This window comes from Pholcus phalangioides, unplaced genomic scaffold, assembly GCF_987345545.1.
Source record: "Pholcus phalangioides strain wild (caught in Gottingen) unplaced genomic scaffold, Ppha-v1.0 ptg000009l_1, whole genome shotgun sequence".
Classification (NCBI taxonomy): Eukaryota; Metazoa; Arthropoda; class Arachnida; order Araneae; family Pholcidae; genus Pholcus; species Pholcus phalangioides.
The window spans coordinates 37213817-37241183 of NW_028301602.1; the positions used below are offsets into that span (position 1 = coordinate 37213817).

At 30.1% G+C, this 27367-nt stretch overlaps 1 protein-coding gene across 39 annotated transcripts in view; it reads right to left on the reverse strand.

Moving 5' to 3' along the window:
* LOC149083014 (myosin heavy chain, muscle-like) overlaps positions 1-27367 on the reverse strand; it is a 62027-nt gene that overhangs the window by 10522 nt on the left and 24138 nt on the right. For 12 of the 39 annotated variants that reach the window (XM_089236085.1, XM_089236103.1, XM_089236084.1 and 9 more), the window contains exons 13-33: positions 25326-25496; positions 21737-21916; positions 21134-21281; positions 19101-19153; positions 16850-16937; positions 14134-14251; positions 12663-12783; positions 8455-8591; positions 7662-7743; positions 7287-7541; positions 6254-6382; positions 5575-5697; positions 5056-5142; positions 3254-3399; positions 2291-2381; positions 2004-2060; positions 1599-1685; positions 1309-1475; positions 946-1024; positions 572-817; positions 179-375 (exon numbers count right to left, since the gene is read on the reverse strand). In XM_089236085.1, the coding sequence (XP_089092211.1) occupies positions 179-375; positions 572-817; positions 946-1024; positions 1309-1475; positions 1599-1685; positions 2004-2060; positions 2291-2381; positions 3254-3399; positions 5056-5142; positions 5575-5697; positions 6254-6382; positions 7287-7541; positions 7662-7743; positions 8455-8591; positions 12663-12783; positions 14134-14251; positions 16850-16937; positions 19101-19153; positions 21134-21281; positions 21737-21916; positions 25326-25496 (2762 nt within the window). Of the gene's footprint in view, positions 1-178; positions 376-571; positions 818-945; positions 1025-1308; positions 1476-1598; positions 1686-2003; positions 2061-2290; positions 2382-3253; positions 3400-5055; positions 5143-5574; positions 5698-6253; positions 6383-7286; positions 7542-7661; positions 7744-8454; positions 8592-10618; positions 10740-11341; positions 11463-12662; positions 12784-14133; positions 14252-15313; positions 15402-16849; positions 16938-19100; positions 19154-21133; positions 21282-21736; positions 21917-24668; positions 24840-25325; positions 25497-27367 lie in introns of all 39 variants that reach the window. The other 27 variants (XM_089236090.1, XM_089236104.1, XM_089236076.1 and 24 more) reach the window with 7 other exon arrangements.

Below are 27367 nucleotides of genomic sequence, written 5' to 3' on the forward strand. Positions count from 1 at the left end.
TAGTAATGATGCTGTGTTAGAGACAAATTCTTGTATGTAGTTAACGTATATGTTTTTCTAATAAATTATTATTTTTTTGCTTTCATTAAGGGAGACAAATAACTTTATTACAGATTATATATCTTGTTCATTAAAGTATTGCATAGAGGGTTTGAATTTTCTAACATTAAATGCTCACTTTGATTCTTCAAGCTCTTCAAGTCTTGCTAATCCTTCACTTTCATATTTATTTCTCCATAACTGAACTTCTGCATTCAGTTTACTGAGCTGCCTTTGAAGATCAGCTTTTGCTTCCTGTTCTTCATCAATTTGTTCTCGCAAAGTGTCCAGATCATGTTCCAAATTTCGGTACTTCCCTGCTAATCCCGCTCTTTCCTGTTATTGAAATGAATTGTGAAGCAAATTATAATCTTTGAAACTTTTGATACTGAATTTATGCTGCTAATCACATTCTTCAAGTTACGTTCTTCATTTATTTATCAAAATTAATCTGAACTACAGATTAACAAACTCAATTTGTTATATATATATATTAAAAATTAGTCATTGTGAAAAGTGCAATCCAACTTACTCTGCTCTCCTCATCAGCTGTTCGTTTAGCTTCATCTAGTTGAGTCATGAGAGACGTTTTCAGTTTAGTCAGCTGAGATACTTGAGACTCAGCTTCTTCCAATTGTCTGCCTAAGTCAACATTTTCCTGGGAAAGCTTCTTTTTAGCAGCATCAAAATCACCAAGAGTGCGATTTGATTCATCAAGTTTTCCTTGAAGATCCATGAGCTGCATCTCCATTTGTTTCATCTGTTTCTCTGCATTTGCCTAGCGTAACAAGAGCAAAAAAGAAAGAAAAGAAAATTATACTCAACTACTTATCTTATCTATATATCTCATCTTACATGTCTCATATTTTTCTTGCATTAAACATTTCTACAACAATGAACAGTTACTTTTTCCTTGTTGACATGGTCTATACTGGATCGTAAGTCATCTAATTCTCCTTTCATTTGACTTTTCTCTTTCTCTAATCTAGAAGAAATAAAAATGAATGTAGAAAATTGTGGAATGGGAGTTAAATTTAAATTGACATTTAAGAAATTCGTGAAAGATAAATTAACAAAGGCAAGGTTATATAATCATTTATAACAAAATACTAACAATGCTATGGTTAATTTCTAATTACAAAATAATTTTGTTTTAAATTGATAATCAGCTGAGATAAGTAGCTGCTTAATAGAGAGATAAAGCAAAAAAAAAATGTTTCTTTGAATGAAGAGAGCTATCTATATAATGAAGCTTTGTTCTATCTTTACCTTGCCTTATGCTTGTTGGTCTGGTCTAGCTGCTCACTTATTTCACCAACCACATCATTGTGTTTTTTCCTCATGTTGGACAAGATTTGTTCATGTTGGATATTTGCCTCTTCAAGGTCCCTCCTGAGTTTGGTCATTTCAGCCTCTCGTCTTTTGTTCAGTTCAACCTTGTAATTATAAGTACGAGAGACATTGTTATAAGTAAAATCATATTTTAAAATAAATTATTGATACTTAACTGAATAAATAAATATTTTAAAAACTCTTCAATAGAAAAAAAAGCTGCTTACTTGAGCAGAGGTTGCACCTCCGGCTTCTTCTAGCCTTTCACTAAGCTCTTCAATTTCTCTTGCAAGATCAGCCCTTTGTTTTTCTGCCTGTTTTTTTTAAAAGAAGGGAAAAAATATATCAACATATTTTCTATTTAACAAAAATGTTTTCTATTTAAAAAAATTGTTTATTGTTCTGAAAGTTTTTTATTGTTCTATTTAAAAAAGTGTTTATTGTTTAACTTAAAAAGACTTTATTTTCTTCTATTTAAAAAAATATTTTTTCTTTGCAATAAGATTCATTATTTGTATTGAGAATTTTTCTTTAACCCGGAAGGTGAATTCATCCGATTATATTGCCTTTTCATGTTATTCATTGATTCTGAAGTTCTTTCCATTGCTATCCAAATTTTTGTAAAAACTTACCTTCGCTCTTGCTTGCCTTTCAGCTTCAAGTTCTTCTTCCAATTCTTCTATCCTAGCCTTTGAAGAAAAAACAACAACAATTGCTTGTTAGCAAGTTCCTTCAAACAGTGAAAGAAACAGTGAATTTTTTCAATAGATTTAGATGTTACATTTGAATTCCTTAAATTCAGGGAGGACAGAAATTAGATTATAGGTACTTAATACTAAATAAATATTGTGTTATTTTTTCTTATGCATATTTAGTTATAAACTATTTTAATGATATGATTTTATTCAAAAAATTCTACCTGTAACTCCTTGATTTGTTTTTGCAACTTTGCAACTAAGCTCTGTTCATCCTCTAATTTGGCAGCCAAACTTGCCATTTCTTTCTCCTTCCTGTTAAAGGTAATGTTAGTGTACTATAATATCAGATGTTTCATACAAAATAAACCATTAACAATTCTCACATTTCATTTTTAATTTTTTTCTCTAACTATGTGCATCAACTGATGTCATTGAACTTTATCGCATTGATTTGATTTTCAATGTTGGGGAGCACTTTAACAATCTCATGAATTAAATCACTTGATTCCACTGTATATTCCCATTCCTGCGTTTTGGAATTTTTTTGTTTTATGATTAATATATATATATATATATCAACACAGTGAATTTTAAAAATCTTATCAATCTAATTATTTGCATGTTGACTTCACGTCATGATTTGAATCATTTGATGCTTGTGTTTATTTTGTTTCATTAAAAGAACTGATCAATTGGTCATCACTGTGAAATGGTTCATGAAATACCTGATGTTGAACTTCTAAATGGGAAAGTTAGGATCTTCCCACTTATTTTATTTCATTTATTTTGCCAAGATTATTTAGGTTATTCATATTTACATTAAACATCGAGACACACTCCGATATTGAAACATTTGATATTCATATTTACAGTGTTATTAAATGAAATAATTTTTTTTTATAATTATGTAGCATATAATGAATGAGATTCATTGGTTATATGTGTGATGTCTGTTCAAAATATATCTATTTAATATTATAAGCGCAATATATGTTATATCATGTTTTTTTCCTTTATCACTTTTTTTTTCATTCAATCCATATTAAAAACATAGTTTTGCCTGTTGTGAAAATTTTTCAAAATTAGAATATTGTTGCAATGATTGACAGAAAAGTAGATTATTAAATTTGAAGAGTACAAAAAGAAAATAAATGAGTTTCTAATTTTATAACTAGAAATCGTACCTCTGACTGCCTTGTTCTGTTTCTTTCTTAGCTTTCTCTAGGTCCATGAGAGCTTCTTGGCAAAGTTTAAGGTCACTTTCTAGTTTTCTTTTGATTTTTTCCATTTCTACTTTGGATTTTTTTTCTCTTTCAACGGTATCCTCAAGCTAATAGATAAATTTCAAAGTGAAAACTATGAACAATAGAGTAACCAGTGGATTTTATTAATGCAGTTTTAACTGACTGATTGCCTGTCCATAAATCTGATAAAAAAAATCTACTTGAAAAAATCTCTAGGTGTTGCAAAATTACTGAAAAAAAAAACCGCTTTACCCCATGAGTAAAGGCTATTTCAAAAATGTTCTGGTAGTTTCCCCTACTTATTTCTCATATGAAGAACTAGATTTTTGTGCAAGACCTTTTGAGACCAGACATCTGTCCTATATATGCAGGACAGCCAGTTACTTAAAGTTTATTTTAAATTGGTCTAGCTTAATAACTTATTTTTTTAGCCTAAAGCTGCTTCTTCTTGTCAGTAATTTTTAATGTGAATCATGTTTATTGTTGAATTAAAAAAAAATTATATTCATGAAATCAGGGAAAAAAAAGGGTTTAAGGAGGATAATTCGTACTTTAACTCTGTTTATTCTAAAGGGAAAAAAAACCAAACTATTCCCCAAAGAAAGTGATGTTGCTCACAATTCATTATCACAATTCAAATTTTTTAATATTAGCTACCATTGTTTTTTGCTTATAATCTGCACATAAGAATTTTTTTACTTTGAGATGAAAAGCCAGTCTGATTTACTCAAGCAAATTATTGGTATTTATCTGTATCACCACTATATATATATATAATGAAATCTTAAGGAATGGAAGGAGTAGTTGATCATGTATTTTAGAAAAAAAGTTAATCCTTTTACTCCTATCTATGTACTAACTGATATCTTTGAAAAGTTAATTTTTGCTGATTATTTGTATTCCAATATCTCTCAGAGAAAAAAGCTATCGATGATATGCAGTGTTCTACATGGTGCGTAGCTCACACGTAACAGCAAAAATGACTGGCGAACTGTTGATCGTAGAGGCATACTTTCAGTTAGAAAAATTATCTAAATAATGTATGGATCTCATATATGTCATTCATATTGTGAGGGGTTGTATAGTTATTAAAATAAAAAATAACTTTTATATGAATACCATGTGCTCAAAAATCCAATTAAAAAAAAGTTGGAGCACTTTCTCTCATGATGCCAACAAAGAAAATTCCAGGTTTCTAAGTGCCAACTTATTCACGGAAATATTTGAACTCAAAAATCGGAAAAAAGGTGGGTGGGGGGGGGACAGCATAAATGAGGTAAAGTATTTTCTATTAATTTATGATGTTTTTTCCCCAACTTTTCTTTGATTTTTGAATTCATATACTTCAGCAAATATTGCACTAATAAGCGTGGAATTTTTTTTGTTGGCCTCAGGAAAGACGGCAACAATTTTTTAATTGGGATTGTGAGCACACCAGAGCAGTCTAAAAAGGTAATTCATTTATTTTTTATGTATACAACCACCCCTTGCAATATGAATGATATATCTGAAGTCTTCACGTTATTTGCATAATTTTTCTCATTGGAAGTATGCCTCTAGGATCAATGGTTCATCAGTAATTTGCAGTGTGATGTGTTAGCTATGGGTTAGCTTTGCAGTGTTAGCTGTGAACCCTGTATAACCCACAATAAAAAATTTAGGTAGCTTTTAATGTATAATCTGTAGGTTACATGCAAGAATTATTGTAATTATTGTTTTTTCATCAATGTATGAAAAATTACTTCATCTAATGTTTGCTCCAGCTTTTGCTTCACTTTGTTGAGGTGATTCACTTTGTCTTCTGTTACTTGAAGATCTTCAGATGTTTTCTAGAGGAATCATGGAAAAAAAAATAGAATGAATTTGACTTGAAACGAAACTAAAATTTTTATATTGGACTACTTGTGATCTTACTAGGTAATAGCCAGTGTTTTCATTGTTCTGTTACAATTCTATAAGTATATATATTCCAAATTATGAATAGCTGTCAGCATATTTTAAATTCGTGGATACCTAAGTTTTAGTAAATGTGTGTCATTTAGAAAATGTTTTCAGGATTAAATTTAGAAAAAAAAACAAACAAACTTGTATGTAGTTAAATGAATGCAATATAGTTCCAAACTTAAGAACTTCTTACCAGAGGTTTTTTAGCATTTTATATTTTATGACTGTGTCTGTTCATTTTTCCACTTATAAGAAGAACAATTTCAACCTAGCTAACAAGTACATAATACGAGCAATACATATTCAGAATTTTATACCTGATTAATTTCTTGTAGATGTTTTTTTTCCTTGTTGAGCTTGTTGATGAGGTCATCCTGATGACTAATTTCTTCATTTAGATTCCTAATTTGATGATCTCTGGATGCTTTGTCTTGTTCAGCCTTGTGAAGAAAGGAATCAAATTTACACACACAAATGTATATAAAATTCATTTTATTTGTATTGCAGGGAGTCGAGTACACTAGTCAACACATTTTATTTTGCATATGTGATTTTACAGTGTAGTAAGTTTGGAGTAGAGAATATGAACCAAACCTGAATGTTATAAAAAATTTAAACTCTAAGAAAAACTATAAACATGGTATTTTATTTTCCTCCCACTTTTTTCATTTATCTGAAGTAACATATATTTGCTGGTTGAAAGTAAAATTTTTGAATTATAGTGAAAAGGAAAATTTCCAGAAATGGAAAACCTGACTGTTCTACTGTTGTTCATTCTTTTGTGCATTAATTTTGTTCATTCTTTTGTGCATTAACTTTGTTATTCATTCTTGCACTTCTTTTGAATCTAATAAAGGCGTGTTGAATTTCCAGATGCATCCATTCCTCAGGAAATGCTTTGAAATCTCCCCTTGGAGATGGGAAGCTGGCTATGGCCGGTCCATCAATGTTAATGTTAATGCCAATGTTGTTCATTCTATTAATTCTTAGTTTTACCTTCTGTATAGTTAGCTCCAAGTCTTCAACCTCCTTTTTCAAGTTATTGACATCTAGATCAAGTTTCTTCTTTACTTGTGCCATTTGGCCGTGAGCATCTTCTTCATGAACAAGCCTCTCTTGGACATCCTAATTGGGAGAAAGAAATCTGATTATAAGGAACAAAAATAGTAATTTTTCATCCACATGAGTTGTGGTGAGTCAATTGCTTTTCTAGGCTGGTTAATGACTAGGAAATATTGGATATATATCTTATAAGTCAGTATAGTTTTGTAACCGCAGTCATTGGAAGACATGATCAGGTTATCTTAACCCTTTCACTCCCACAGGACATATAAGTCCCATACCTGTTCTAAAATTGGCAGTGAAAGGGGTTGAGGAATGATACACTTCTGGGTCTGTTAGCTTACAGATTATCAATGTAGGCTCTATTTTTAACAGTTTCAGATGAAAAATATTTATGCCGGTAGTCATATAAAATTTGAAGTGGAGTGAAAAGGAGTTCTCGCATAATCAATTAACCCCTTGATCATCATTGATAAATAGCAAACCTCAATTTTTAAATTAAACTCCTATGACCTGTTCTATGCCTTACATTTTCGGTCTGCTAAAAACCTATTTCATAACCTGAAAATCATGCTATGGAAAAACTTTTCAGGCTTCCTATACATCTGGTTATATTTGACAAGATTCCTAAAAACTAATAGTTTTTCAAGTTAAAGATTTGGCTAAATCAGATACGTATAAAAAGATATTCAAAACAAGGCTGTTGTTTTTTCTACTGGAGAAATGGTTGTAGTACACCTCATGTTATTTCACATGTATTTTTTACATCAGACTATCATGTTATTCCATAATTGTTTTAAGCTGTGTATTACACATTTTTTTAAATTTCTATTATGTATTTTTTATTATTTGTTATGTGGTAGTAATTTATGATCATTTTTTAGGTAAATTGTATAAATTTTTATCATATTGGCACTTTTGTAATATGTTAGTATATGAATATGAAATATTAGTATATAGCATTTACCTGAAGCTGACATTGAAGATCAGCTTTCTGGGCAAGAGCTCTGTTTAACCTCTCTTCTAAATCTCCAGCACTGGACCTTTCAGCTTCAAGCTGTAAGAAGATATCATTCTTTTCTTGAAGAAGCTTGACATTTGTTGTTTCCAATTCTTTTCTGACCTTTTCTTCCTTCACCAGTGCTTCATGTTCCACTTTCAGTTTTTCCTCTAAAGCTCGTAGTTCATCTTCTACTCGAGCAATGCTCAACAATGGCTTTACCTAAAGAAATATAGTATGCGTTCATCAAATTATATTTACAAAATATGAATAATTTTTGACCCATTAAGCTATTTAAATTTCTAGTTTTTCTACATTATACACATTTAGTACAAAAAATACCTTTGAATACAGTTTCCACCATAACCAATTTCGGAGTTGCAAGAATTTACGCAAATTCCTTTGGATGACAAGCAAAGCAATCCTATGAAAGAATTAATTCTTAATTCAGTATAATTCAGATAATTTATTCATATTTCAATATTCATAGTTTGAGAAATAAAATTATATGCATCGGGTGTGTGGTGCTCAGTTAACTCATCTATTTACAGTTTGATAGGTCTGGGTATGAATCTCATCTAGAGCAAAGAGGCCTTTAAGCTGCAACTTGGCTGTCTTAAGCTCACTACTTGAATGCATGTAAATAATTCACATTGCAAGCGGAGATGGGGGGGGGGGGAAGAGAATGCCTATTACTGCTTTGAAAAAAAGCTATGTTTAATTTTTTGCTTTGTCTAAACCAATGTATTTCCCAATGTGGGCAATATTACCCCCCCCCCCCCACACACACACACTACGAATAATGGAATGGTCCAGAGCAGACGTCAGAAGTCATGGATATAACATAGGATCCTATTTGTTAGCTTAAGTTTGGGGGGGGAGGATGAGAAAATAAAATCCCTGAGGAGGGGGGGGGCGATAGAAAAAAAAGTTTGGGAAACTCTGGTCTCTTTTGCAAACTTTTTGAATGTCCTATATCACCTTCTTTTAAGTGGCCTAGAAAAAAGTCCAAACTATAAAATAGAAAGCATGCAGATGATCGGAATTTTATTTACAAATTTACTTTTGAATCATATACAGTGTCTGTATATTGAAATTTAGATTTTCGGATGTTATTTGCTGTGCATATTCTTACCTCTGTTCCTGTAATTTTTTGAATTCCTTCTTACATTCATACCATCTGACCCAGGCTTGCAACCAAGTGATAATTTTTCCTAACCTCTCATCACGCATCTCTTCTAGTCTTCCTAGTACACCAGCTCTGAAGAACACCTGATGAGATTTTAAAAAATTAAATTATGCAATGAGTAATTATGTAACAGAGTAATCGATGTTTACAGTGTATGTAATGGTGTTTTTAATATACGCAGCAGCATATAATAGAGCCTCTTTTAAATGATTATTTGTTTAATCAAGTAGTTTCTGATTGATGTAATTTACTATTTTTATTACTGAATAGTGGCTATTTTTAACTGGTCTTTATTATAAATTTTATGCTTTTCATCAAAAGTACCTATAATGCAATACATATTCATATACTGTGTAGTAGGTTCACAGAACCTTAAAAATTTTCAAATAAGTTCACTCATTTTCATATTGCTCTCTTAAAAATCAAATCACTCCTGTCAGGAACCACTGGTATAGAAGACAAGTTGAAGAAGAAAATTTTGTTTGTCATATTCAAAGGTTCCTTATAGCATGGTTTGGTTACATATTTGTAACAGTTAAACCATGTTTTATTTTAATTGAAATTTTTTTACTTCAGAAAAAAAAATAATGAAAATATTTTTTAAAGATCTATGAAGACATTCTATTGAATGTTCTAAATTATTTCTTACATAAAAATTTTTATTCATTGTATAAGGGTATGCAGTTTGTAGTTATGGAATTTTTCCATAAATATGTGTATACATTTTATGGAAAAACAAAATAAAAGTACTTTTCTTTCTTTTGAATCAAAATTTTTTCTATCTTTCATAACAGTATTACTTCAGGCATTTTTTAAAATATGTTTCATAATATTTCGAAAATGAAAGTATGATTTTGGTGTAAGGTGAATGTATTTTAATACACATTATTTTTTTCAGTCATAAAATTCATAAATCTAAATTCTTAATTCATAAAACTCAGATTATATGCCTGCTTTATTTTTTTTTTTTCATCTTTCAATAAAACCTTGATTATCTGACATTATTGGGATGAACCTACATCTGTGAATCTAAACATCTGATTACTCAAATGTACATGAATTTAAAGTTCCAGTATTATCTGTAATAAATTATATTTGAGTGCACATTCAACAACCATGCAGAGAGTTCAGTAATCATTAAACTGCGGCTGTATCACAAAGTTTTTACCAACATTATTTTTCATCAGTCACAATGTTGTTGCTTGCAAAAGCATCTTTTTCACTTATTCACACTTGCCTATTCACGTTTGTTAATTCTCCACTTCTGTTGCTAGAAGAATTTCAGACTTTGGTGGAAAAATGATAATTAAGAAAACACATTGGTTAACCAAGAGTTTTGAATAAACAAGGGTCAAATAATCAAGGTTCTTCTACATTTTAAATCAAAAACGGAATTTGACTTTTTTGATTTCAAAGTTCAGAAAAAATAAATAAATAAAAGAACAAAAACAAATCATTATTAGATGTACCACATTTTTTGTGCAGGAAGAAGAGGGGGAGATTAAAAAAAAAAAAAAAAACTACAAACACAGAATCATGCAAGAAAACTGATTTGGAAAGGATGTAATTGACCTATGTAGTAGAACTTTTCCCTCATGAAGAACTAGAATCAATTCTACTGTAGTTAAGGAATAACTCTCTCTTGAAGCTGAATATGTGAAATTACTAGTCTGATTCTGAATTTATTAGGGTTTTATTAAATTTATTTATTTATATTTTTTTCTGGCATTAAAATTTATACCTTGAATCTCTTAACAATGGTTCTTAAAGATGTTAAAAATCAATTAAAGGGAAATTATACTTACTGATACTGGTAAGTTCAATATCCACTAAATCAGCAGATTTATTGAACACAATAAGATTTTTCCGTGTTTTCAGATTGAAAACAAACTACCACAGATGAATTGGTAACTTGATTTTGTTAATGAATCATATGCTTTTATATTCCTTTGGTTGAATAATAAGTGGCTCTATAAGGGTACAGAACAATGTTGTAGTTCCCAGCTGCGATCAAATTATTTTACTGGGTTCTAAAAGTCATTGAATTCCTGTGTTGACATCTGCATCCATTAGTTTGATTCCCAGTAGTGATGTTAGTCTAATTTCATACCTTTGTAAGTCCAAAACGATATTCAGTCGAATCCAATTTGATAGCTTCACAAAGTTTTTCTGTGGCTGCTTTAGCATCAATAAAACCTTTAGGAAGGGAGTTCGGGGCCAAAATAGCATATCTATGGACAACATGTAATTTTAGTTACTAAGATATAGGGTTATAATTGGTACAAGGATTGCTCTATAAAACATGCAAACTACATTCAGAATAAGTAATCTAAAACTACTATAAGAATAAAAGTATAATTCATAACATTCATGCAACATCTCACTACATGGCAGTACATTTAAAAGCTATTAAAAACTTTGTATGGTTTTTTTTTCATCATCTACTGCATTTGAAAAATATTAAGCTTTCGTAGATGTTCACCACATTTGTTATCCATTGCAAATCAGTGATATTACCCAGTTGCGGATTTGCTTTCTTCTTTTTTTTCACCATGATCCGAGACGTTATAAATAGTGATGGCAAAAGCAAGTGATAGCTTCGTGATAATAACATTAGAGACAAAAACAATATTTCAGCATATAAACTTTATTTTATTAATAGATTTCTATGATTTAGATGTATTTTTTTTTGTATTTAATTTCAGAATAAAGCTATCAAGTTCTTGTGCAATCATTGTATTTATAAAAATGTATGTGTGTTTGTGGAAGCCAGGCAGAACTACACATGCTGAACATTTTCTAATTGATGATCTATTCTACAAAGAATACATGCCTTTGTATGACCAAATCGAAAGTCGTTTGCTTCCAATTGAATGGCATCCAGAATCTTTTCGGTTATACTCTTAGCATCCACAAAACCTTTAGGGAAGGCATTGGGTGCAAGGATTGTATATCTAAAAAGATGCACAAATGCAGGATTTTTTTCTGTTTAAATTTTTTAAAGGAAAGAGAAAGAAAATTAAATAAAATGTAGGATGTGTGGGAAGGGAAAAGGAGGGAAGGATAGTAAAAAATTAATAGAAGGAGGATGAGAGAAAAAATTTTATGTGCTCAAAAAATCTGAGAATAGCATGGTTGTTGACTTTGGAGAAAAATCACAGGTAAACTTTTCTTGTTCTTCAGATATTAAAAAACTTGTAGCATTGTTATTAAATTCATAATGAATTAAAATGAATGTTGTGTTTAATTTAATTTTGAGACACTGTTTTGTTTTATAATACAGGAGCTATAAGTGGCTTGACTTGCTAGTAATGAGCAAAAAATATTTCCTAAACAAATATTTTAGCAACAATTTGACTGGCTAGAAGCATACAAAATGTTTTTAATTGACACATGAAAGCTCAAACACTTCAAACTAGTCAAAGATGATGACTTTGATGAACTGTGCTGTGTACTATTTTTTTGGTGTAAGCAAAACTACTTTTATCCTAAATAGAACATACTACACTGTACTATGCTTATTGATTTTTGTGTAGGAATTAATACATCTCGAGGTGTAAAAAATGAGAGATTTACACCATTTTTAATGAGAAAATTTGCTTCAATATTGAAGTGTGCTCAGACAGAAACAGGTTTTATTTGGAAAAATGGAAGAATTTGTGAAAAGGAAATGAGTTTTGGAGGGAAGACTCTAAGTGGTGGGATGTACTAAAGGAAGAGATGAGGAAGGACCTTTTTATTCCTGCATGGCATTAGCAAGCATTATTTTGTTTCAAGTAGAGGTTTAGTGAATTTCTTTTTGCTAAAGCATCATGCTGAGGGAGAGGTGCTTCAGTTATTTTCTGGAATTAGTGTGGCACAAAATTCAAAACAAAGTGCTTTCAAAAAAATTTTCCACACAGATAAAAAAAACAAATAAAGTAAAGACAGATCAGAAAAGATATAGTCTAAAAAAATAAGAAAAATGTGCAGGGAAAATTCAGGTTATAATTATTAGCTTGATAATTTTTTAGATTAGTTAAAAAAATCAAAAATGTTTCAAAACATGATAAAAAAAAACTTAGCAAGTAAGCAATGACTTGAAGCAAAAAAGAAGTTAACAGCGATGAACTGGTCCTCTACAGTATATAGATGTGTGGTTTTCCTATACATGCCTTAGTGTGGCCCAACCTATAGTCATTTGCTTCGAGTTGAATTGAGGAAAGTACACACTCTGTAGCTTTTTTGGCATCCACAAAGCCTGGTGGAATGGAATTTGGAGCTAAAATAGTATATCTGAAAATGATTCAATGGGAGGAAAAAATGGGAAAAATCGAAAAAAGTTGCTTTAATAAAACAAAAAGTATATATAAATTGCCATATATGCATACAATTCTGATTGGGCAAAAAAAAAAAAATTCTTCTAGTTATACATTGCATTCATAGCATAATATGAAATAAAAATTGAAGTATACTAATGCATCATAAAAAAAAAGCATCAATACTCATCATGAAACATAAGTTGAGTTCAAAATAATCTAGATTGTTTGATTATAAATTGAAGTAAATTAATAAAAAAAAAATATATATATATATGTATGTATTAGGATATATATTATTTTGTGCTATTGTGTAAATCATGCACAGTATTTGCAAGCATTTCTCAGATGTGCTTTAAAACGGTAGGTACTTCATCTGTTTTAAAATCACAGATAAGACACACACATACTTTTTAAAACTACCACATGTGTTGGTCCCACCTTCAGACACTTTTTTACATTTGTAGACATTTACATTTTATTTGTTTAATGAAAATAAATCACAGTTTTGAGATTAGTATTTAACTACTATCATTAATATTGTATATTATCTACTAATTAAATCAAAATTTTACTGTTAAAAATTGAAATATAGTTTTTTTTCATTTTAATTTGTAATAAAGTAATTGTGTTGTTAAAGATATTTATAATCAAGAAGTTTTATAAATGATATGAACTTATGTTGTTACTTTATGCCATGAACCATCATGAAAATTAAAATGTTCTTTTTTATTGTAAATTATATATAATTAATGAAACACTTCATATCAACATGCTTTCAACTAGTATGCCTCTTCCTAACAGTATTGCATAAAAATATATGTCATACAGCATCGGCTTCTTTTTTGTAAAAGCGATTCTATTTGATTATTTGGTACTAGTATAATACATAATTATTAATAATGAGTATAATGAGTAATAACTAGTATAATTTGTGATGAGTGCCAGAACCTCTTTTTTGAGATAAAAGCACTGCATTATAGAGCTGCATAAATATGGGTATAGTAAAATACAGAACTAATATTTGCAATCTTTTCTGTGGTTTTCAGGGAAGCTTTATTATTTTATGAGACTCATAATATTTCTCTTTCATATTCAATAAACTTTCATGATATTTCACATGTAGAAATTTGAATTCATTAAAATTTAAATGATTCCAGATAAACGTTTTAGTGTCACGAACATACTCATTCTGCCAGTAATTGCAACATTTTCATATTAGGAGTATTTTATGTAATTTATGCTACATTTGTGAACGGTTTTCACATTTTTTCCCCTTTTGGACCTTTCTAACAATATAAAAAGGACTGATAAAAAATTATAGTACCTGTGCTTAAAATCAGGATAAACCATTCTGTTAGGAAAGCCTTTACGACAGATCCTAATACCTTCCAATACACCGTTACATGTTAGCTGATGCATGACAAGATGGGAGTCAATGACACCTAGAAAAAACCAATAAGGGAAAATTTCGAAAGCTTTGCTTGTTTGAAATAGTTCTTCAAATATTCAAATTAAAAATATAAACAATATTTGTTTAGATTAAACCATTAAAATGATTCAGAACAGGTTAATTAAAAAAATAGTTATATAAGTGATTCTGAAAATTTCAGTTATGGCATCATTTAAAAATAATATTATTGAAAAATAGTTATGTATGTAAAAATAGTATGATGTGTTTGTATATATGTGCATTTAAAATACTCAAATATTTTTTTCAAACATAAATCTCGAAAGTATTCAGTGATATATTGCACATTTTATGATGCATCTTTTATTACTGGTCTGTGCTGAGGTATTTAATCCCAGGATACTTCATTTTATAGAATATAAATTAGAAATAAAACACTCAAAAGATAAGCGTGATAGCCAAAGTTTTTTTTTTTCAAAATTAGCTATTAATTTTTTTATGGCAATAATGTGAATTTATTGGAGTTGTGTAGAACAGTAGTTGTCTAAAACTGGAATCTTTTTTTATTTTTTTTAATTGTACGTATCTAGACTTTTGGCGGTATATTTTATAGATGGAGTGGTTGTGTATTTTTTATCATTTAAAATTATTTTAGAATGATTATAAGGTATCCAGAGCTAATAATTTTTTATAACAGTTTTCTTGCACCTGTATTGAATTTTTATTTCTCAACTCATTTATTCAGAGTAGCAGAACAGTTTACAGATATTTCTACCTTTAAATTGTAAGTGAGTGTTAATTTAAGTGAGAAATTGTTATTAGATTTTTTCCCGATATAACAGTTTGTTTCAGATGAACAAAAGGACTTTTTAAAAATTAATTACGAAGAGTTTAAAAGTATTTTTTCTTTTAATTAGCAAATGAACTTATATAATGCATTGAATTTTAAACACAAAATTATGCTGCATAAATTTAGAAAATATATCTGTATCTTATCTTACCCCCTTCCATGAAAATCTGATAGTTATAGAAAACCAACTCGCTCGGATTATACTGCTATCTTTTATCATGTTCAAATCATTCAACCATTTCTTACCTGTTGATTTAGTCTCATTCGGAATGATGCACCGCACAAAATGTGGTGCTGTGCTCTGCAGTGTTGTCATCAGCTTTGTCAGTTGCTCCTGATTGTCAAAATATAATGCAAAAAAGCATAAGCATAAATTTTTTTTTTATTGCTGATGATGGCATTATTATCATCATCAGCATTTTGCTAAAGAAGGCATAATTTTTTTTGTTAATGAGCAAAATTATTTTTTAAATTAGTGGCAGCAACATGCATTGGCGAACCAGATTTTGTTTAAGAGTATGTGAGTAAAAATCCAATATTTTTCAAACTTATGAGAATGATGATATTGAAACATTTCTATTTTTGAATCATGGTCGAATCCAATACTTGCATATAGGATGAATATATTTATATGAATGGATATGCATATTTCTCACCTAAATTACATTAATTAATCTATACTAACAATGATAATGTTAGCATAGTTTATACTGAGATTAATTTTAATCTGCAGATTTGTTCTTGCATATAAAACTCTATAGATGTTATTGATATATTTTGTTAAAATGTTTTTCTGGTTTTTTTTTTTTGTCAGTATGACGCTTTAGTTCTAACAAGCATCATCTTACTAAGTAAAACCTGAAATATTCATTGGTAGGTGAACTTTTTTCTCTAAGTAGCGTTCACAGGAAGTTAACTAAAGTGCCAAAAACAAAAGAAAACAAAAGCTCAGTTCTGAAGCATAATCCTTCCCAAATCATTTGTTTTTTCAAGTTGTTAAATTTTGCATATGAATAGGAGTAGTTTAAATTTAAAGTAGAATGCAGTGCATAAACTTTGGTACAGTTTTGTTCCTTTTAGCAAAATAACATGCACCAACCTAGTTTTTTTTTTGCGATTTTTAATCATTTAAAATTTTATGCAAGCTTGAAACATTTTCAAAAAGAAATCATTGATAAATTTTGTCAAAAATAAAAGAGCTCAAAGTGCAAAAACTCAAACATATGCATTTTAAAATACCCATTAATGAATTGGTTTGAAAATCATGCTATAGAAGTGGTAAAGTAGAGAGACTGTGAAGAGAGAAGAGTTCAAGTATCTTCTAATATTTTCAGGCAGTTAATGTTAATTGGAAAAGGTTGGGGGAACAGGATACTGAGGAATAACTGATGACAACAGTTTTGGTGCCTAAATGTTCAAGGAAAAAAGTTTGGTATAATGAGGATGATGGAGTATTTTTAACAAACTAAGGAGGAAAACTGATTACCATTCAAGTATGACCTTGGTATTGCATCTTTGCACATAGAGACATTGATTGATGATTTTGTTTAAAAAAGATATATTTGTAGACATTTCTCAATCAATTCTGAAATTTTCAAGAGCTTTCAAAGTTTGTTATAATAACATTGTTCATCTATGACCAATCAGCATTTATTGATACCCTGAGATTTTTATTTCTTACGTCTCATTCACAGTGGCATGTATCAGCATTTCAATGCATTACCAATTGTCATACATACAAAAGTTAATAAGAAAAATGTTCTACAGTTATTCACTATCTACCTGGGGATTTTGTTTCATTAGGTATGATGCAACGGACAAAGTGTGGTTGAGTTTGGCGAAGGGTAGCCATCAACTTGTTGAGTTGTTCCTAAAGATGGAGAGGATTATGAACAATGCAAAACATGAAAGAAAAGAATTGAACACACAAGAGAGAGAGAACTATTTTATGGGTCAAATCTAACACATTAGTGGAGAAAATATTTTTATATCTCATGAAAACAAACTCTTTATAAAAATTATTGATAATACCAGTATTTTGAATCATCAGATTTTATATTGAAATGTTGAGTGGAACACTCCATGCCTCAGTGTAAGCATACTATCAAATATAAAATGGGTACTATATTATTTTCCCTATTATATTTTCTTAAATCACTTTATATACCCTGATTCGATTATAATGCAACAGAAACCCACGTTTCCTGGCACCCACAGTATGATTGAGTTACATTGTAATTGAATATCATGAGTTGTAAAAGTTTTTCCAGTCCTATGAAGTTTGTCTTAACATGATTTACCTATATCATCCAGTGACTGAATCATTGACAAACAGGCAAACATTTTAGTTTGTGTCGCATTGTATTAGATGTGACCAAAATTCTGTGGTGTTTGGTCAGAACATGATATCTCCAAAAAATGGCTTTTTGATCTAGTAAGTCTTGCTAATTATAACTAATTAAAAACGAAATAAATGCACAAATACGTGCGTACGTCTAAACAACATGCTGATGTATGATATTTTCATTTGCATTTATGCTTTATTTCTGATTCTTAAATGACAATGAAAATGCTTATATCTCAAAAATGTGATTTTGTAGTTATGTTCTGACTAAACACCACAGAATTTAAGTATGGAGTTTTATTTTAAAGGATTGAAAATGCAGATTTTGTGATCACCAGAGGCAGCCAAGTAGTTAGTTCATCATAGACCAATGTAATAGGTCTGGTACAGTTCTTAACCTTTTTTTTCCATCCCTGCACCCCCAGTGCAATATGACTTATCTTGTCCCACCCCTTTTGGATAATGTGTTTTTTGTTAGAAAATTTATTACAAAAATTACAAAATGTTTTTTGTAATCGCGAGTTACAAACCATAAAATCACCCTATTTGAAATGCATATATTATGAAAAATATTGAACATAGACACTTAAGATTAATTTTATATTACATGGCTAATCAAAGTTTTTTACAAACCAAATTAAAGGTGCTCAGTATGTTCACCTTTGGATGCATGGCATATGTCTATACGGTAGTCAAATTTGTACCAAACTTTTGTGAGCATGTTTGCATCCACTGCGAGTGGACTTCTGTGGACTACGTGCGAAACTCTGTCGACTACGTGCGAAACTCTGTCGGATGCACTCCACATTTTAGTCCGACATGCGGGGGCAGCCAGGGGATTTCCCTTTACACAGATAACCTGAGTCTCGGAATTGTTTATACCATCACCTAATACTCTGAGCAGTAGGAAGTTCAACACCAGGGTATTGTCGACGAAAAGCATTATGAACAGTTGTTACAGACTCACACTTTGTGAAGCTCAGAACACAAAACAATTTCTGTTGGTTCTGTCATCTTGACAAACATTGAAGTGGCGGCCGAAGGAAAAGCGCTAGCATTACCTGTCGGCAACTGCGTAAAACTCGAGATTTCTCTCTTTCTACCTATACATTATTTGATCAAAACGGATTAAAAGCTGAATAGTTATGATTTTTTTTTAATCGGATGATTCTTTTTGAAACACCCTGTATTTTTATTTTTTTACGGTATTTTTTCCTCAATTGAAATGGAAAACAAATACATTTGACTAATCGAGAAAAACTTTCGCAACGCAAATTTCTTGTGACACATTTCTGCAAATGAAAGTTGAAACGAGGTACCAAAATATATTGGCATAATTCATATTTTTTCGAGAATTAAACTTTTACCATTTAAATTTTCATCCAATATGCTAACGTGTAATTTTTTTCCATCTCGCACCCCCCCCCCCCAAAAAAATACTCTTCCGCACCTTCGGTTAAAAACCACTGATCTAGTGTATGAATTCACAAGAAAGAAATGAAAGCTCAGATTCGGCTTTGATTCAAGTCCCAGTCTGATTAGTCCCCATGTGAATCATGGTTGAGAAAAATAATTATAACAGGAACTTCCAGAACATCGGAATTTGTAGGTAACATCTGATTTTTAACACACAACTTTCTATGCATAAAACAGTAAGTAGAATGAAGTGTTTGGTTAAATTTTACTTACCCTATAAAGAGCTGATACTGTTTGGAATCCAGAGCCTTTCTTTCTGCCACCACCTGTTTAAGTAATGTAAGATCCTATCTTGAAATTTCAATATAGGCATGAAATTATCTAAAATTATTTTCATGTGTGTATAGTATAGATGTGCAAGATGATCTTGCCCCCCCCCCACCCCAGTGAACATGTGTTTGTTCACTGGTTGTTGGTTGTTTTTCAACTCCAAACTCTTATATGCCCTTTTCTGAATCTGTCTAATTAATGTTTGACCATTGTGCTTCTGTTCCAGTCTCATGGTAATCTCACCAATTTAGTCAGTGATCTTTGATCTTTGCAACAGAAACTCAGAATATTTGGGTATAGAATACTTTGATGTGTAGCCTTTTTTAGTTTACAAGTGGACATAAACTTTCACTATAGCTTAGCTCAGTGTTCTTCAACTCATAGCTTGTGAGACAAATGGGGCTCTCAGAGCTTTTTGTCGTGGCCCACTGACCATTTTGAAAAACAGCTATTTGAAATTTAAAGAAAAAAAATGTTAACGAGGGAGGGAGGGATAGAGTGAGTGTGTGCTGGCCACTTACTGTGGAATACTTTCCCGATTCAGTAGTAATGCTGTGAATTTGGTGCATTACAATGGCTGTTGCAACAAATTTGGAGAATCCAGAGCCAAAACATTTTTTGAAACCCATGATTTCATATATTTCAAGAGGCAAAAGTATTCATATGTAATTAAAGAATTGACAGAAATGCTGAAAAACACCTTAATGAATGCAATAATTTTAGAATTATGAAAAAAATTCATAACTGAAAGAACTAACTTCAGAACTAAAGAAAAAAATAATTGTAGAACTAATGAAAGAAATAATTGTAGGACTAATAAAAGAAATAATTGCAGAACTTATAAAAGAAGTAATTGCAAAATTCTAATACTAATAGCAATAATTTCACTCTTAATACTAATGGGAATAATTTCAGAATTATTGAGAGCACTTTCAAAATTCTTAAAAGAAATAGTTCATGAAATTAAGAATTTGCAAAAAAAGTATTTTCAAATGGCAAATTTGAAATTAATGAAAAAATAATTTTGGAATTATCAGGACAAATTTAAGAATTAATGAAAAATAATTTTAAAAAATCAGAATCGGTGAAAGAAATTATTTCAAAATAAATAAAAATTCAAATTTAAAAATGGGGAATACTACGGTATGATTTGATAGCCCACTGGTTTCATGGAAAGTTTTAACTTGGCCCGCAATGTGTGAAAGTTTGAAGACCCTTGGCTTAGCTTGTAGATTATCTCACTTGGTGGGTAGCTATTGGCTAGTAATGTACTTAGTTGTTATGAAAGTTGTTATGATGTGTGTATGTGCTGTCCAAGAATAGCTTGGAAAGAATCTTCCATGTGTATTTATTATTCATTATTCTTTGTGTGATTACAAGTATATAACTGACCTAAAATCAACTCTTGACCAAAATATTTTGGTCAAGAGTATGTCTTATATGTAAAAAAAATTCTCTCATTTGTATGAATGGTTTCAGAAACTTTTAGAATGCTTTGCTAAGAGTAAATCAGATATCATTTATGAGCTACAGAAGTTTGCCGAGTATTATTTTTTGTTGAGTTTGTAATACTAAAAATAAATGCTATGATATTCCTAATGTTTTATTTGTGTGATATGTTTAAAGTACTGTGCTCATTTGTTCTATTTCATAACGATAATTCAGGTTGTATGTATAAACTCTAATATATGCTTTCTGTATTTCAACATTTGATTTTCAGTGCCAGTGGTGCAAAAAAGAAAATGAATATTAATGAACATCAAAAATTATGAAAACCATTCTTTAGCTTAGTGCCTGAAAATAGTTTATTTTATGTGCTAGATGAGTTAATTTCACTAGACTTTTTACTTAGTATAAGAGTACTTCAAATTATTTATTTTTTTCCAGGAGAACTTGTCCCCAGTTTCCTGTTTGATTATTCAAGTTTAAGGTTAAATTTCTTCTATGTATCTGTACATAACTTCAAAATATTTTACCTTTCTTAGCATCATCACCACTCAAGCCTGGATGATCTTCAAAAATAGCATTCACAAGCTTGTTTGATCCATGTTTGAACTGATCAACAACTGTGTCATTTAGAGGATCTTTGTTCTTTTCCAGCCATCCATGAAGGTTATATGGGACCTATTAAAACATGCTCCTATTTAATTCATGAACTGATTCATCTTAAAATTGTTTAAAATTACATTTTTTTAAAACATCTTACAAGTTTTGATTGTGAAAAACTGGAAAATCATTCAACATAAAAAATAGAAAAACTAAAAACACTGTAATACCACAAAAAAAAAACTATAATAAACAATTTTTATAAAACTATTTAATAATTAATCTTTACATAAGTAATTTATGACCAAATTATCTTTTACAATATTACTGTTCTTGTACCATAGCTTTTATTTAGATTTGTTACTAACCAATTTCTTAAGTATCTTTCTTGTATAGTTATATTATATTGTCTATCTGTAAATCCTTTCTGTAAACTGTCTACATGATCGACTTTAAATGAATTACTGCATAAATTTATGGTTTTTTATTCATATTTCAAAATAAATAAACACATATTTTTCTTATGTACTTACAGTGCCTGCATAGTGAACAATGGCAAAATGCGCTTCTTGCTGGCCTGGCTTGGGTGGTTTGGGTTTCACAAAATTAGGTGATTTGCCAAGATGATTGGTTTTCAATTTCTCTTCAAAGGTTTTGTCTGTAGCTTTGGGAAACATGGATTCCTCTTCAAGGATAGATAACACTCCCATAGGCTGGAAGCAGTGTCAAGTAAAAGTTTTATACAATATTTCTTCATAGCAATTTCATGCAGTACTAAAAAAATTATAAATAATTTTATAATGTTTAATATCATTGTCAATCAATATTAATAAATTTTATTTATTATGTAAATTCAGTAGTCTAATTATTTATTTGCATTTTAATTGATTGGAATAGAGTTTTGTGTTTGAAATGTCAAGGCAACAGCTCTCATATCCAGTGATAATTTATTTGAATGCATTTTCATAAATTTTGTACTGTTGCTAATAGAACTGTATATCAAATATTGAATCATATCAAAATTGCTTTGGTGTTCAAGTCTGTGTATAACCATAGACAAAGAAATCAGACTTTATAAAGCAGGGTTCATTGCAAAATAAAGTAGCAATGCTCCACCTGCAATCAGAAAATAGGCAACATCCAGGAGTATCAGTTTAAAAGAATAGTCACATATACACCTAAACTTGTAAGAGTTTTGAGAGCATCTATCATGTGACTCAATGGATTTCTGATATTTTTTAGCAACATAGTCACAAAATTCTAAAAATTCGTACAAAAATTTTTGATGATGGAAAGAAAATATACACATATGTATCAGGTTGGAAAGGAATGAATGCTTAAAAATGAGAAGAAAGAGATACTATTCATATTATAAAATGTAGACTCTTTCATGGAAAAATATCTTTCCTCCTTTTAGAAAATTGATGGGTTGGAAGCATATGTGCAGATGTGAATGAGAGGTTTGGATCATTCTCCCCACCTATTTGGTTGTGAATATACAAAATCCAAAAGCTCTCCCAGTGGAGTCACATATTTTGTGGGCATGATCTCGCGAATTGGTGCGCTGTTATGAGATATTGTTACAGTACTTTCTTTCCAATCGTATACATGACAAAAATATATAATAATAACGACACCAATTTTTTTTCTCAGATTAGAAAAATGCATCATTGACTATTGATGTTAAAATATGACTACATGCACTGACTATCAAAATTTCTAAACTACTAAACTATCACTTTCTTGTTATGTCAATGATTGTATTGCATCGGGATCACTACCTATTCAGGGATCACTACTATTATTCTAAGAATAAATTTGTGTCAGTCAAATGCATTGTGACAAAAAGCCAAAGTATTTGTATACTTATTACTGATATGCTAAAATATAGAAGTGTTTTGGATGTTCTGTACATTTTCTGTATATACAGGGTGCATGAGAAAGTCTGTTTATCCTGGAATAACTTGTGAACCATTGATCCTAGAAGTGTACTTCCAGTTGGAAAAAGTATCCAAATAACATGTGGACCTCAGATGCATCTTTCATATTACAAGGGGTTGAATAGTTATTAAAATAAAATAAAAATTTTATTTGGTCACCATGTTCTTAAAAAAACCAATTAGAAAGTTATCGCCCTGTCTTTCCTGAGTCCAACAAAAAATTTTCATGTTTTTAAGTGCAGTATTGTCTTAGAATTTCAATTCAAGAATTGCTGGAAAAGAAAAAAAAATCACATAAAGTAACAAATAAACCCATTCTACAGGTCATATGCTGTTCTTTCCCTCATTTTCAGCGATTTTCAAATGCAAATATCTCAGTGAATATTGCACTTGAAAGCGTTGTTTTCTTTTTTTGCGTTCAGGGGAGACAGGGCAACAACTTTTTTACTGGTTTTCAGAACAGGATGGCTAAATAAAAAGTTATGTTTTTTCATTTTAAGAACTTGTCCCTTGCAATATGAATAACGTATCTGAGGTCTGTACGTTATTTTGACATATTTTGCAATATTAAGTATACTTCTAAATAGAGGGTTCATGAGTTATTCTAGGATTAAAGGGACTTTCCTATGCACCCTGTATATATTTTTTTAATTTATAGGTTGAAATATATATACACCAGTTAGCTCTATTTTCTGATGTGCCATGAATGATATATAAATGTAGAACCATCACTGAAATCAAATCTTTTGAATCCAAAATGATCATTATAATATATAAATTTATTAATTTAAAAAAAATCTGTAAAATTTTACTGCATAACTAATTTATTAAGATAATCAATACACAAAAAATACTGTAAATTTTTATTCATCAATGAAATACCATATGTCAATGTCAACAAAGTACTATAAAGACGAATATGTTATTTGTAATGCAACTGGGATATGTAGGGCTCTTACAGCATTGGTAAAATGAAATGGTCTTTTCTTTTCTATATGAAGCAAAGATAAATTTTCAAAGTCATGAATACATTTTGGGTTGTGAAAAAGGAAGTTTTGTTTTACTGCCCATCTTTGCAAAATGGCATATCTTCTCAAGAATTTTTCTTGCAAATACCAACTTCTAACACATTCCTCATCTTTAGTTTTTTTAAGACATTTAAATTCTACTTCTTTTCTGATCTAAAAAGTTCAATAAATTTTTTTTGAATGAATTTAAATACTTAATGGATGGTTGAATAGTTATTATTATTTTAATAATAATTTGGGAACAAATAGAGAGAATATTTTTCTCACTGTAAGAACCCTTGATCATCAATATACAGGATAATGGTTATTACATTATCTCTACAAGAAATTAGTCAAAAACTTTCAGGCAAGGGAGGAATATTAAGCATCATCAGAAAGTTTTGGTTGTTTACTCATGCATGTTTGGGAAAATGTTTTTTCAAAAGCATCCATGACTATTGAATGTGATATATCATGCTATTTTTTTTGTTAGTGCTGTTTGCTTGTTTCTTTTTTACCTTTTCTATTAGCTCAATGCATGCCTGTAAATCCAAACCAAAATCGATGAAAGTCCAATCAATTCCTTCTCTCTTGTACTCCTCTTGTTCCAAAACAAACATGTGATGATTGAAGAATTGCTGCAACTTCTCATTTGTAAAGTTGATACACAATTGTTCAAAGCCATTGAACTGTGATGTATAATGTTTACATGCCAAGAAAAAATTTAATGTGAGCCCAAAATGTTTGAAAGCAATTGCTAAAGCAGGGTTTAAAAATGAGCAAAAAATACAAGCTTCTGGTTTTTAGGTATTCAAGAAAGGATACTGCTTCATGTTCATTGTTTGGATAGAATTTAAATATGAATTCAAGAATCACCATGTATACTTGAAGTTAAAAAAATGGGTGTCCAAAAAATGGGGTGTATTGAAAGAAAAACGGTGAAAGAAAAGCAATAGAAAAGCAGTATCCTCCTTGTGATAAAAAATTCATGAGCTGAAATATACACACACATAATAAAAATTACTCACTGATAGTAAAAGCATTTCTTAGTCTGCATTTTGATGCATGAAAGCTTTCAAAGCATGAAAAAAGAAGCTGTTTCAAAAGCTGCTCTGCATAAGGCTCAACTCAGTGATTCCCATGTTTTGTGCTTGTTCACTTCATATTACAATTACCTTTTCAATTAAATCAATACAGGCCTGGAGGTCGAGACCAAAATCAATGAAAGTCCATTCAATACCCTCCCTCTTGTACTCCTCTTGTTCCAAAACAAACATGTGGTGATTGAAGAATTGCTGTAGCTTTTCATTTGTGAAGTTGATACACAATTGTTCAAAACTATTGAACTGATTACAGAGAAAAATACGTGTTAATTGAAACGAAAATTCAATATGAATGTAGAATTTTTTTCAATACATTGAGTGAAACTATTCATATTTTTTTGAGATGGGGTTATCTCTTCCGCCTTCCTCCTTTTCTTTTTTTGATCAATCTGCAGAGCACATATTACAATTAATTTTTTTTATTCACTTTTGTGTATGTTTTAAAAACATAAATCAGAAAAATAATTCATATTTTCATGCATAAAACACATGTAATCAAATAACATCATAAAACATTATTAAGGATAATGGAACATGATTTTTTTCTCGTTTGACTGATTATTTATAGTGAATTCATTTATCAGAATTGTGTTTTGCTGATGTTGAAATTATTTTAGTTTTAGTCATATATTTTTTGCTCAGAAACTTGCCAAGTTATTTTATTTAAATGTATTCATAATATTTCCTAGTCCTCTCTGCTCAAGCTGGTTATAGATAGAAAATGATCCACACAATGTATAGACACAGTTTTCAACACTTTAATTGTTCATTGAATTCAAAATTCAACACCACACAGATGCAATTTATTTATCCCATTTATGTTTATGTTTTTGGACTAAATTGATTTAGTGTGGAAATTGTGGAAGCAATAACCAATACATACTCCTGACATGAAGTGTTCCCTAACTATAATTGTTCTTATCTACACAAACAGTGTCAAGTTTCAAATCAGTAGTGATGGTACAAGCAGCCTGCCACATTCAGTGGTTCAAGGATGACAGGCATCTTGGGGGGGGGGGGGTCAAAGAAATTTTTTTTTACATTTCTCTTTCTCCTTCTTTTTTTTGAATGATTCTCTAGATTTATCATCAAAACCTGATCGACAGCAGTTTATCAATAAAATTTTTTTTAAAAATTGGTGAGCCAAATAAAAGTATGTGTGTAGACGTATTTATTACATATGTAAAAAATATTATAATTTTGGCAATACATATTAAATATATTTAAAAATATATAGTCAGAAGTCTTTTCTTAGCATCATTCAATATTGATACAGTATTTCTAACACTTCCTTTTATGGTTGTATGCTTAAAAATTTTTCTTTTTTGAAAATAAGTTATCATTTCATATACAGTAGAGTCTTGATAATCTGAAGTGAACACAATCAAGACCATCTCAAATTGCTGAAAACTTGGATTACCTGAAACACATTAAAAAACGACTAATTTAACAGCTTAATTCATAACAGATTAAGACTGGCAATACCTGTGGCGTCTTCATAAAGTAAGCTGGCTGAAGCTGCAGCCCTCGGGCCCGATATGAATGTTTTTTGTTTTTTTTTTGCGATAAATGTATGATATAATTATCACAAAATAACTAAAAAAATTATTACACTATGAATATAGAGAAGCCTGTAAAAAATTCAGGCTGAGTCCACAGCAGGCCTCTAGCCCAACAAACAAAATGTCTTAAAATTGAAATTAATCACGTTTGTAGAAAAAGGAAACAAAACATGTTCTTAGCAAAAAAACAAAAAAAAAAAACAAAGAGGTTTTTAAGAAGGAATTCTAAAAAAATGCCAGCACCTTTGATTATCTGGAACCTCAAACTTTCCAGACATGAATTATTGAGACTTCTGTAGTCTTTTGTACTTCTGCTCTGTTCATCAGTAATGCAAAAGAAAATGCTCTCTATACCTTTATTATAAGATATACCTTTATTTATACTCAAGATGCACCTGGGAAAGATGTATATGAATTTCAAAATTGCAGTTCGTACTATTTAAAATCCAGTAGGCCAATTCGCCTTGACTAGATAAAACTGTGTATATGCACATTGTGCAAAAATAAGCATAGAAAAATTAATCTTTCATTTAAAGAAAATATTATACGCAG